Here is a 13,131-nt window from a genome sequence, read left to right on the forward strand (position 1 = left end):
AATTCTTGCCTTTCCGAATTGAGTCGGCAATAGGAGAATGAACTTTAGAAAGGTGGACTCCGTTTCATAAGGTCTGCCTCATAATGTGACGTAATGAGATGGCGATCAAGCCAGACACGCGACTGCCCAGATCGTCCAGTAGTACAGGTAGTAGTAATACATACTAGCAGAGCCCTCCATGTTCCAAATTGTCTCTGCAGCGAGGCTTTACTACCGATGCTGACCCCCAACTTCTTCTCCTCAGGTGGTGGTGTTTACCATCGGATGGGGACCGGTCCGTGTATAATACGAGGCAGGGCACTTCCCGTCTTGAAACCCCGTGGATAAGCAACAGTAGCGAGTGGTGCTATTGAATGAATGAGGCCGCTAGGATGAAATGAGGACAGCGGCTTTTACCCAATTGATTGCATGATGCTAAGTACGGGTAGAGGGTTTATTTTATGTCTTAGCAGCTGTGGCCGACTCGTCGTCGTGTTCTTGGTTAAATTGTCTCAAACCCCCCCACATAGGAGCACAGAGGCTGGGAATAGTGATCTCGGAGCTATGGCGCCAGTGTCCAAGTTTCTCCACAGTGGCTTGAAACATAACAAGGATATGCTGCCGGTTGTCCGGGATGGCACAGCCAGGTGTTGCAAGCCTGGATCTCACTGGCAGAGAGGGCTCCCGCATCCACTGGCTCAACCGCCATGTCGGATTGACAGGTCTCACCCGCGAGACATTGCAAGTCGTTTGGTAACAGTAGCGCGATAGCTTGTCGCGCCTCCACCTCCACCGCCACTGCCACGGACATCCAGTCAGCTATGGTTCGGTCGACAGTTATTGACGAAGCTGTCTCACCTCGGACGGATTCGATTTGTCCGCATGAGGGTGGTGCTACAACAGCGTGGCCAGGACCAGCTCGTTTGCCCGGCTACAGAGCGCCTCGGTTACCGGAAAGCGTTTCATGGCTTTTTTGCTATGTGGAGGACGTCCGCCAGCTAAACTAAGAGCTCGAGCCGTACCGCGTCCCACTAGAATTGTTGATCCGTTATTAGTGACGACGTTAGAGAAACTAATGAGCAGCGAGCAGTTCTAGCGGCATTACCCAGCTGTGTCCAAATTCCTATAGGAAACTGTTAAGATTCGCTTGCCAGGTTCGTCTCTTGTCTGCTGCCTCATCAGCGTTACCGCAGACAGATGCGCAAGGGCCTCTAAAGAGACATCCAGTGTGCAATTTTGTCCAAATTCTGAATCCTTTTCGCTCAAATTCACTCAATAGTGGCAATAAGCGTCAGCTCCCCGTTGGCCCAACCGTGTCAACCATATTTTCGGCCAACTTTGTCCCGCAGCTCCAGATAGGAATAGAAGCAATACTTGTAATAGACAGCGCCGCTGCTCCGGGCAGAAGTCCGCCGTTGCTGAAACCAGTAGAGAGATGCGGCTCTTATCCAAATCTAGCCCGCTGCACTTGTAAGAAGCCGACCCTTTGCGAAAGTTTGGTCCATGGCGGCTATTAGTTTGACGCACGAGCCTGCTTTAGGAAACGAATCTTGTGAAAAAAAGGCGTTGGTGTTTAGTAAGATGGCACTGGGCTGAGGAGTTGAAGTATCCAAGTACTGCTACTTACCAGCGTTGCCAATTTGCATCACCTCAGCTACAACACCCAAGAAGTCGGGTCCCTACTAGGTACTAGGTAGTAATGGAGGGCACTACTAATATACCAGGTAGTAGCGGGACGGGGCAGGAGATTCTAAGCACCTTCCTCCCCTCCCTGCCATTGCCCAGCCCGGAAGTCTGGCTGTCACTGTCGCCTTCCTGTTGGCCCCGACCTGCTGGAATGCTAAATCTCGGGCGCAGGGTAGGTACTCTGTAGTACCAGTTCGAGACTCGAGCAGACATAACGTGCTCTACCCCATGCGTTGGCTCTGAACTGTACCAGCCAAGTACGTCGTAGTGGCCGACGAGGCAGGAGTGCTACTAACTTACCGCATGTACGCTCTTTCACCATCCCTACAATAGTGGCATGAAGAGAGGTAAGAGGTATTGGGTAGTTCTACGAAGTAGGCAGAAAGGGATTAAACCTGCCTTGGAGGTAGGTCACTTTCACTTCTAGAGCGAGATTGCCCCGAGGCTACCAGTGTAGAGTCTCATTCGTTTAAAGCAAGTATGAAGGGAGGAAGTTACAGTATCTATCTAGCGTCTCAGATTATTAATTTGCCGCCCACCCTCTACTCAGCTTTGGCGAGAATGGTTAAACGCGAATGCAGGGAGAATTTTGGCCAACCGAGCACACAAACAAGAAGCATTGGCAGTGCTAACACTACTTCCTAATCGGTGACTTGATCCAATGGCTTTCTCATGGCGCCAAGTTCTCCAAGCCAAGGATGGATCCAGCTGGGTCTCGTGACGGGGCACGCCTGCTGATCAGCGCATACAACAGCATCTAGCGACATCGAGCCAAAAACCGCCGCCCATCCCTGCCTCTTGTTCCTGGCGACGATCTACTCGTGCGTGCGTGTGCCGTAAAGAGCAGTCTTTTATTGCCTCGCGGCTCCATAATGGTATGGTCTTTTCGAGAGTGCTTCCGCAGCGCGGCTGTATCAGGACGGACTGAAACTATCTCTACCCTAGCCCAGACTCAATGGTTGGCAAAGCCTGCAATGGTTCATGACAAGCTCCGTTCGAGTGGTACTACTGCCGATAGCAACGTGGTCTAAGAAAGTGGATTAATTGGGCCAATCCGCAACGGGCGCAAGCGGAACGTTCTTTTGTTTCCAACTTGAACGGTGTCTATTCCATTGGCCGTGGCTGCCGAAGAGGGGGGAGAAAAAAAAGGGGGGACACAGAGGGCAGCTATTCATGAGGCATCGTGATACAATGTTGTGTGAGCTCGTCACAAGCCGACGGATTTTTCTGTCACTGCTTGTATGCAGACGACCCAAAAGGCAAGTCATCTGCATCATCGATGCCTCCTACTTCGCATATGTACGGCGTTTGCTTGTGTTTCGAACTATGACCTAATCAGCATCAGATTGGAGAGATCCAGTGAATAGAATAGCAGGCAGCCTGCTCGCTACTGGCCTGGCCCGCAGAGAAGGATGCGATGTTTGATGCTGGCTCCAGGCCTTCATTCCCTTGAAAACCCCACCTTCTTTGTTTTCCTTCTCCATATTGCGTGGAGCCAGAGTTGCGGTATGTCTCACTTCTCTTGCTGGCAGCGGAATGGGTTTGACGGCATAAATTTTGCAAATCAAACAACTCAACCCATGCCTTGTCTCAGAGTAGAAGGATAATCATGGGGCACTACTGTCAACATGAGCTTCGGGTAAAATACCACTAGCAGAGCTCTGGAGACGGACGGCTGTAGCGGTGGAATGGTCGCACTACTCTGCAAGCTCCGTTTTTCGTACCAATTACAGTATGTATGGTCCACAGCCCATTTTCTTTCTCCCTGAACAGATAGTCCCTCCGTTCGGGGCACTAACTTAGAACGATGCTAATGTTATTTAAGTTATGCAAAAACCAAGGTCTGGGGACGCATTTAATTGGCATCTGCTCTCTTCTTGGCCTGATTTTGGATTGTTTCCCTTTTTCGTCTCACCGTTAGCCCCGTGGGCTACGCAATCCTCGCTGGCCCGAGCAGGGTTATCCTGGAGCTGCCGCTTGTCACCCTGGACCGCCAGCCCTGGTAACCTGGCTCGAATGCCGCTTTTAACTTCCCGAGCTTCCATGCGGCACAGGTACGCTCGGGATATGCTGACCAACGAAAACGCTCTACCATCTAGCATCTTGGTATCTATCCAAGAGAGGGAAGGGGAAAGAGAAAGCGAGCTGCTTCGATACCTGGGTGGATACACTGGAGATTTCCGAACTGCTCGTGCTCCGGAGTAAGAAGCGGCCAATGAGGCCGAGTGAATTGCTGGTGGCACCTGTGCGAGGACCACTACTTGTGGTGATGAAGAGAGGTGACACTGGACTCGTGCGTGTAGAAACAACGCTTTTTGGTGAGAATGGGCTAGAGGCAACGCTACACGACGCAAGGATCGTGACCAAATCGAAGGAGATGCGTCAGCACCGTCCCAACGCGCGCTGTCCTCAGCAGAAGTGCTGGCTTTGTGTTTAGCTCTTCCTGGAACATGGTGTTGTGGTTAGGCCAATGCTTGGCTCGAGCCTGGGCAAAATAAAGGCTACATACACCCTTGCTGAGGGGGGACCTCCTTCGGTACGGACAACTGAACTCTATCCCACTAGTACGCTCGGCTGTAGGTAGAGCGCCTTACTTGTGCAGACACGCGACTTTGCCGTCATCTCCCTGGTCTTGCTTGAGGAGGTGGTGCTGCCACTTTGTCTCGTACTAGCGCCAAGTGGTGCTCTTGTGGTAGGTAGGTACTCGTGCTGGTCGGTGATGCTGCCGGAGCATGAGCCGCACAGCTTTGTTTCGGGTGCCGGATAGGATGGGACCAAGGGCTCTCTCTGATGCTCTCTAGTGCCCTGCAAGCAGCTCAAGTGTCCAATGTCCGTTTCTAGCCACCCGCAGAGCGCGTTGCGAAGCTCCCCAGATGCGCGGGGATGACGACGAACAGTACACACCTGCTTGCCAGTCTGATGATTACGAGTATGACTGTGATGTGCTGGGGCTTTCACCTTTGCTGCACCCAATATCCATACACCATACAAACGACCAACTCCCTCTGTTGGCTGATAGACTGCCAGCCAAGGGCGAGGACGAATATACGGATCCAAGGCTGTAGCTGCGCAGCTTATACCGGCATCGAAGCCCGTATATGCTCGTACCTGTACACTGATGGAGTAGTGCGGTTGGCTGAAGCATGCCAAGGCTGGAGTCGAGCGTGTCAGCGGCCGCCTCTCGCCTTCTCCCTCTTGACTCTTGACGATCCAGCAACGGCTCGGCGTCAGTGGCTAAACGGAGTACAGCACGGAGTGCGTTCCTGGGGGACGGAGTTTACTGGGTCATCCGTGCTCGTGGCGCGTTCTCTCCACAGCTACACGGGGCTAAGAGGTTAAATCTTGGGACGCAACAGTATCTGCAGCCGGGTACTTGTACAACCAGCAACAAACACACGTACTCCGTACTCGACCTCTGCTGCAGGTTGCGCAGACTAGACCTTCGCCAACCACCGGCTGCCTACCTGCGCTGTCCTGCTGGTACACCGCAGCGATGCTACCTAAGGCAGGTATACCGCGCTCATACCTGTGCCACTCCAGGTACGAGTCGTACCCAGTACTTGGAGACTCCACGAGCTCGTACCCTGCCAGCCCGTGTCGCCTCGACTGCTAAAAGGCGCCGGCGCGGGTGACATGCCGACCTGGAAGGCCGACGGACGGCGTGGATATTGCTGAGCATGGCCTAGGCCCTGGCCAGGTGGGTGTGCTGTGGCATTGGCGCACTACCGGCGGACGCTAAGCTGCTGGCGCTCTGCTGGGAGCGTGGCCTATGGTGCTGCCATGCCTCGAGTGGATGGCAGCGTGAACCTTCGTGCTGTGCCTTGGCTGGGAGCGACGCCAGCGACCGCTAGCGCCAGCCCAGCAGTGCTACGAGGGCTCGTACGGAGGACTAGCAGCAGTCCCAGCTGCAGCCGGAGACGTTCCAGGTATCGCGCCAGGCGAGAACCCCAGCTTCGTGGCTCTAGGCTCGTGGCTCTACTAGGCTCTGGGGCCTCAGCGGCGAGCACGTTGACGGGCCGGACGATCTCTTGCCTTCTGCCCAAAGCGTCTGCGGCACTGGCCTCTCCCAACGAGTTGACGAGGGGAAAAGGCAAAACATAAAAAGAAAAAAGGGACGAGGGGCGAGGGATAAAATTGGGATAGCAGTAATGCAAGCGGGAAAAAAGGAAAGAAGAATATCCAAATAAAAAGAGATGGATATAAAAATAAAACACACGTTCCGGGGCTGCGTGCATATGCCGCGCACAGAGGCTCGGCGATTGGCCCAGCGCTGCTGCTGCTCTGGCTCCCTGCCTGCATCAGTATCTCAGGTCAAGCCCGCCTTTTTGCTCCGTGGACAGGCTTCATGCCCCATGCCTCGACCTGCCTTGCATTGCCTTGCCTTGCCTGGCCTCAACTGAACTGGACGGCACTGCAGCTGCGTTTTCCTACATGTACCTGCCACTCTACCCTCGCCCTCGCCCTCGCCCTCGCCCTCACTCCCCCATTCGCTCTGCCTCTGCTTCTCTTTGCCCGGCAAGCCAGGCCCTCGATTCTCCGCTGCAGCTCTTCGCCGTCTCCAGCTCTCCCTCCTGTCCCTCCCCATTGGCCGTCTTTGCTTCTTGACGTGCGACGCTGCTGACACGCCAGCCCGTTGGACCCAAGAGGAGACTACCGTCCAAAGTGGACTGGCCAACAACCACAAAACGGCCGCGAGTAAGAAAGCGACAAGAGAGACAGACACCCGCTGTCTTGTGCGGGGCTCGCAGCTGCCATCGTCCTTCCTGGTGGTGTCTGGGCCTGTTACTAATTGGGCCAATTGTGTCTACCTATCTTCTGCCGCTTGGATCTCATATCAACCGACACGTCCTTGATTCTGCGCCCTCTCTACTCTTCATCCTGGGAACGCACTTCTCCCGGTGACTGCCGCTGCTGCCCAGGCCACCTTGACTCTCGTTTCGCTTCGGCCTCGGATCGGAGTTTTTCTTCTTCTTGTCCTCCTTTGGTGGTTTTGTTAGAGTCCCAGAGATTCAACGTAGCGTTTCCCTTTTTTAAGAAAAAAAAAAGTGGAAAATCTTATCTCTGCGTTTGCGATATTCTAAGCCTGTCCGCCGTGCTACCGCGCCGCACTCGTGCTTGGCAATACCACAACACCTGACGCCCTCTGCTTGATCTCTTTGTGCCTTCGGCAGAAGCGATCTAAAGCGACTCTTGCTTATCTGCCCGGCTACTTGGTATTTCTGTCTCGTCTAGGGGAGCAGTTCCGTGTGTGGAAACCAACGACCCCCCTACCTCTCCCTGGTCTTGGTCTGATTCGCCCAACGCAACTGTCCATGCTATAAAGCGATCGGCTGCGCCTTGCACAAATTCGTCGTCGACCACGGCGCACTGCCGGCCAGTACCGTCTGCCTTTGCTACTCTTGACTTCTTGCAGCAGGAAAAGGTAGTTAGGTGAAAGCTTCTGTTGCTCACTATATCTGCTTTCTACACTTGACATTAGAAGCCATCATCGACATTGCCTCACCTTCAACGCGACCTAGGTCGGCATCACACGGCCCTCGTTTTTTCCGTCGACACCACATCGGCTACTGTTGTTACACAGCATCTCCGATTTATACATTATCGGGTATAACAACATCCTCGTACACACCCCTCCCCAACTGCCAGCAGCGCCATCCCAAGAGATTCTGGCCTTTCACGGCATACAATAATCCCCACGTATGGTCTGATCGCCCGCCTATTCTTTTCGACAAACCCATACGCCACTTTGATCGTGCTGTCCTGTCCTTTTCTACAGCTTTCTGCACCATCTTCGAAGTACAGACCGGATATTTGGCTGTCTCGTCCATTTACAGCAGAATACTGGTAGCACCGCATTACTGGAGGGATTTTGCATCCTGTTTGATTCCACAAAGAGGTTGACGATAGTACAAGGTGGTCAATCTTTGCCGTCAGCTCCCGCCTCCTTCGTATCCCCTTCTTTGGCCTGTGCAAACCGGAGTCGTACTAAGCAGAGCCGAACTTGGTGTTGAATCGCGCTGATCTTTTGGGAGCCTTTATTGTTCAACTACATCTTTTGCCAGCTTACGCTTTCTTCATACCTGCTACCACCTAGACAGAACTCTATTACGACCTATCACTACCAACCATGGTTCAGGACTGGACGCGGGATTCACTTCCCCGTCACCAGACGTTTCAACCTCAGTATTATTCTACTGATACGGCTACGCGGCATCAATCTTTCTCGTCAGAGAGATATTCCTCTGATGTCGTTCAGCGACACCACCCCTTTCCACAGGAGCGCGTTGGCGTAGAAACTGATAATGCTCGTTTCCAAGATGGCAATGACTCGCGCCGCCATTTGATGGTAAGTTTGCACGTTTACAAGCCATCCCCGCCTTCTTTGCTGTTATAGCTTTTTCTGACAATGCGCGAATAATAGTCAATCGACGATGCTCTTCGAACGCATTGCGGTATTGTTGCTAAGCATTATTTTGTCACTGCTATTACCGACGATGGCGCCACTATGACCTTTTTCAACCCTACCACTGGGCGTGGGATGAGCGACAACACGATTCGCCAATTTTTTGATGTTACTAAATATCGCCAGGTTATGGCCCGTATTGATTCAGGTTCGAGTTTCTTAATCTACAGAATAATTTCCTTCCCGGTTGATTGCTAACCAGTGCATCACAAAGGTGCTGATCCTATGTTGGACGATTACACTCTCGAGGACGGCTTTTACGGTCGTTCCGCTGGGCTCAATCGCAGTCGAATGGACCGTCGCCGCAACTCTGCATTCGGAGATTGGAGTGGCAGTCCTGTTCGTCAAGGCCGCAAGCGCCCCAGAGGAACGCGGGCTATAAATGATGAAGACGATCTTCCCATGACCGTTTCATCTCGCAGGTGCATCAAGATTGGCGACTCGGCTGCTGTTTGGGGCTTTTACGAACAGCGGTTCAAGAACTGCCAGCAGACGGCCTGCAAACTCATTGCCAAGGCTTGGGTCAAGGCAGTGGAGCCCAAGAAGCAATCAACGCATCCTTACACTGGTAGCGATGAAAAGGCACCAGGATGGTGGCCGAAAGCGTGGGGTCCCACAAAGGACGACAAGGTCCGGCATAAAGAGCCCGATCATTTATACAAGCGAGGTTAGATGAACTCTTCCCAGAAACACGTATTAGCGATTTCGCTTGTGCTAATCGAGCGAAACAGAGCGTGTCCACCTTCTCGCCCACATCCTCAGGCTGGTCGTGGAACCTAACCACAAGCAGCATACTGAAATCCAGAAGCTTGGCCTGAATGTGAAGAAGCTTGATGAGACCACGAATGAAGCGCTGTCATCCTTCTTCATGGATAACGAGGCAAATGCCAAGAAGAAGCCGTTTCTTACTGAAATCTTCAAGGTAGCTCGCCTGGAGGAGCGGTACAAGAATGGCGAAATCGGTAAGCTAGCTACACCCTCTTCTAGATCTGAGCTTTGAAGATCAAGTTTTTACGTAGTTTTGACATTAACCTTGTCCAGATGGCACAACTGAAGTCTACGTCATGGCAGAAGATAAAATGCCAGAGAGCTACGCTTCAGACCCTGAGGATGTTGGCTTTATCAAGGACGAAGAGGATCATGATGTATCCAGGTCCAAACCTCCAGTTTCTCAGGGCTTGCCGCACCCAGTATCGGAGCCCAGCTCTGCCACGAGCATTCGTGGATCAGCCTTCATTAATGATTTAACAGCGCGGGCCAATACATTCCCTCAGTCAATGATTTCGGACATTCCCCCTCAGCAGCATACATTCGTCGAGGGTAGCGCACTCTCCGTCCACAATGGTCAAGCAGTAACCACTGCTACCACTGCAGCCGCAGCTGCTACTGGTAACCTTACTCTGGATCTGGTTGCCACCTCTCACGATGCCAGCCGACGACCATCGGTGTTCAGCGACTACGCTAGCCCAGGAGGGAACTTGTACCCCCAACAGTGGCCACAGGCCTCGGCGACCACCAGTGGATCCTCCATGTACCAGTATAGTCAGCAGCAAACGGCTGCACAGCCAGCAACATTTGTGAGTTCCGGGGTGTCCATCACACCTGGCCAGCCCTTCATGCCGAACTCTTTTGATGCACCACATCGCAATGAATACGACCCAAACGGAAACGCGATATTCCGATCGGGTGACCTGTCACAAACGCCTCCCGTTAATCAGCAGCAAGGCTACAATTATGCAATGTCCAATGATGCGCGTGGAATGAGGGTCATGGCCCAAGTTGTGGATAGCGCTGGACATCGCCATTCCCTCCAATAGAGAAAGAGAGAGAAAGAGAGAGAAAGAGAGCGAAATGGGCTAGCAGTATCAGCAGGCTGCAGGAAGCGAACTTGTAAAGCCTGGCTTTATGCGTATTATACTACGTACAGGGGTCTGGTCTCGGCAAAACAGAGCGCGGTACGCACTGGAACGCATATTGACCAATAATTGTGATTGGATCTTTCTTTTCTTTTTTCTTTTCTTTTCTTTTCTTTTCTTTTCTTTTCTTTCTTTCTTTTTTTTTTTTCATTTTGTTTGGTTGTTATCAAGTCGGTCTATCCTTGGCGTTTAGTGGACCTCTCAGCTCTCTGTATGGGAGCGTTCCTCTTTGACGATTCATGTCACGGGCGATACAGGCGGTCTTTGCTTATGCTTTATCCCTGGAGGTTTCTTTTCCTTTTCTCGTTGATGCCCCGGAAGGGCAGCGATTTTCGGTTGAAGTAGTGTGCCATGGGAAGTGACTGAACATGGTTGGGTGATAATGCTCTCGGCAAATACTGCCAATTCATCCTTTGGCCTTTGATATATGTTTGGTATACCTGTTTGTGCGGCTGTATCCCCCTTTTATTGAGTGGAAATGAACATTATTGCCTCCAGTGGCAATACCTCTGATTAGATTTGTTTCTTTGTTGCAATTTCTCAAATCTCCCGGCGATTCACACAATCTCTGACTTTATAGCTTTCTTTTTTTGTTGGCTTGGTTATTGAAAGCTTTTGAATACATGCCAACGCCTGACCAATAGCTATACCTGGAGAGACTTTCTTGGAGATTTGTTTTGGGGGCATTTTCTTAAGGGAGTTTTTTCATTTGTTTCTATCTTCTAATCATGTACGTGGGAGCAAAGTGGAAATCGGGGGCCGGGGGGGGGGGGGGGGGGGGGGGGGGGGTTTCTCGTGTGGTTTATAGGGAACTGTGTAGACTGACTGAACAAGGCATAGCGATCCAAGCAAGCGATGCTATCTTTTTTTTTTTTTCTCATTTCTTTTTCCATTCTCTTTTGGCAAGAGGATAGCGGTTAGTTAGTTGGTCAACGTTTCTTTAGCAAGAAAATTGTCTTTATATCTTGATGGGCAGGAGAGAAGGGGGAGGCTAGCAAAGCGAGAACTTTTGAATGTCTTTTTCCTTTTATATATATATGATAATCAATTTTGTCTTTAACAACTGCATGTACAAGAAGCGTAGTAATATATGAGCAATCTATTATACTATTTGTTTGTCCACGTTTAATTCCCTTCTCTTTTATCACTTTGCATTTCTACTTGCTTGAATATGGTTTTACATCGCTAAACGATGATATACGATATATATATATATATATATATATATATTTTTTCCCTTGATCAAGGTAATTGCGGATCATTCTTCTCGGCCAACGTGAAATATATCGGTAAGTGACGGGGGGGGGGTCAAAAGCATGCCCTAAAGAGAGAGCAACATCAGCGAAGTGGCAATTTGCGAGAAGCCGAGCGCGAATGTGGGTAAAAGTGTGCAGATAGGAGTTTTTGAGCTGCAGCTAGCAGCTATAGAGTATGTAGAAGGGGGTGCGAATAAATGAACTTTTTTTTTCTTCTTTTTGAAATATACCGGTAGATGGAGGTGGGAAGAGACATGTAGTGTGCAAGGGGCAGAGAGGGGAAAGGGTGTGTTGGAAAGGCTACGTGTATATGAGGTACGGCTATCACGGAGAAGTGCCGAGTTGATGGGCCACGAGTAGTACTAGTAGCAGTAAATGGTACAAGGAAGTACTAGGTTTGGCATGGGGGACAGAAAAGTGCCACGAACTAGGTACTTTTATTAGGTAGTTCCCTCCCTGTCTGGGGATCAGATCGGCGGGAAGTGCAAGCCAAGGAGGGAACGGAAGCGATGGGAACCAGCGATGTGATGTGATATGGCACGATTATGATATAATACAAATGACTGAAAGTTTGAAACCTTGGTTAGTTGGGGAGGGCTTGGCTTCTGAGTTCGTGAGGTACAAGTGGAGAGGGAAGAGGATCTTCTGGTGACTTGATTATGGAGACAAGAAACTTGCCGAGTATGGAGCTATTTCTCCGGTATTTTGTACCTTGTACGTATGGGCATGTATGGAGATGGATCAGGCAGCCGGATTCACACAAGTTTTTGAAGAGAAAAAATGATGTGTCATGTTTTTTTTTTTTTTTGTGTGTGCGAGGGGGGGAGAGGAAGTTCAATCTAGGCTAACTTTGGGGGGTTTCCCCCCGTACGTAGATAATACAGGGGAGAACGAGTATCGAAGACGAGAGTAACAAGTAGCAACTATAGATAGCATGTAGTCTACAAGAGAATCAAAGCAAAGCAAAGCAAAGCAAAAGTGAGCAAAGTCGGAGTTGACAGGGATGAAAGGACTGGTACGCCCTGTTGTAGGTATTGCCAAGGCTTGTGCCATTTGTATCTATATAGCACTAATGATGTATGTCTGAGTGATGCGGGCAAAGCGTGTGTGGACTAGGTCTACGGCAGGTTGGGATTGGAGGATGGCAAAGAAACAGAATAGTGTGTTCAGCTGCCTGGGATACATACATACATAGGTAGTATCTAAACATGGGAAAAAGAAAGGAGAGGGGGGAAAGGGGGAAAAGAAGGAGAAGAGAAAAAAAAGAATTGAAGAGGATGGATGCTATTTTGCGCTGGAGAGAGAGCCAGTACTACTATCTAGTAGTGATATATATAGCTATATGGGCAGTATGAATGAGAAGTTATTCATTATGAGAGGCAAAAGAATATGGCTTGGTTGTTGGATATACTTACTACTACGTCAATATGGGGGGCAATTTACTCTATACTAGAAATTGCTTTGGTCTTTTTTTGTCAGGGTAGGGGTTAAACAGAAGACCGGGAAAACGACTGAGTTCTACGGAAGCCGGGTTTCCACGGCCCGTTGGTGCCAGGATATCATTGCAGATGACTATGCCTAAAACTAACTGCCCACAACGTGTTTTCTTGCATTAGGACAGTACCGGGAGTAACAGCGTAGCATTTTGTGGCTGCTAAACGGCAAGGTATACCTACTTGACCTATGCTTGATGTTTCTGCCTTGGGCAGTTATAGTGCAGGTATCCATCGGTAAGGCGGGCAGCGCAAGGCCCAACCTTGTATATCAGGTCAGTTTTGACCCGGGGGGTGGTTTATGACTCCAGCCATTTTGGTTACTGCTACCATCTCGG

The 13,131-nt window shown here is 50.7% G+C and overlaps 2 protein-coding genes across 2 annotated transcripts; both read left to right on the plus strand.

Annotated features, from left to right (window-relative positions):
* Positions 1–613: 613 nt before the first annotated feature.
* On the plus strand, positions 614–981 carry TrAFT101_010408 (uncharacterized protein; the record flags this gene model as incomplete). The annotated part of the gene is made up of 2 exons (XM_066128952.1): positions 614–732; positions 795–981. 2 exons carry the CDS (start codon positions 614–616, stop codon positions 979–981), a joined length of 306 nt encoding a protein of 101 aa, XP_065985078.1.
* A 6,811-nt stretch (positions 982–7,792) lies between these two features.
* TrAFT101_010409 (uncharacterized protein) lies at positions 7,793–9,945 on the plus strand (the record flags this gene model as incomplete). The annotated part of the gene is made up of 5 exons (XM_024904045.2): positions 7,793–8,011; positions 8,087–8,276; positions 8,343–8,795; positions 8,860–9,090; positions 9,170–9,945. 5 exons carry the CDS (start codon positions 7,793–7,795, stop codon positions 9,943–9,945), a joined length of 1,869 nt encoding a protein of 622 aa, XP_024756204.1.
* Between the last annotated feature and the right edge of the window lie 3,186 nt (positions 9,946–13,131).

This window comes from Trichoderma asperellum, chromosome 6 (assembly GCF_020647865.1).
Source record: "Trichoderma asperellum chromosome 6, complete sequence".
In the NCBI taxonomy this organism is placed as follows: Eukaryota; Fungi; Ascomycota; class Sordariomycetes; order Hypocreales; family Hypocreaceae; genus Trichoderma; species Trichoderma asperellum.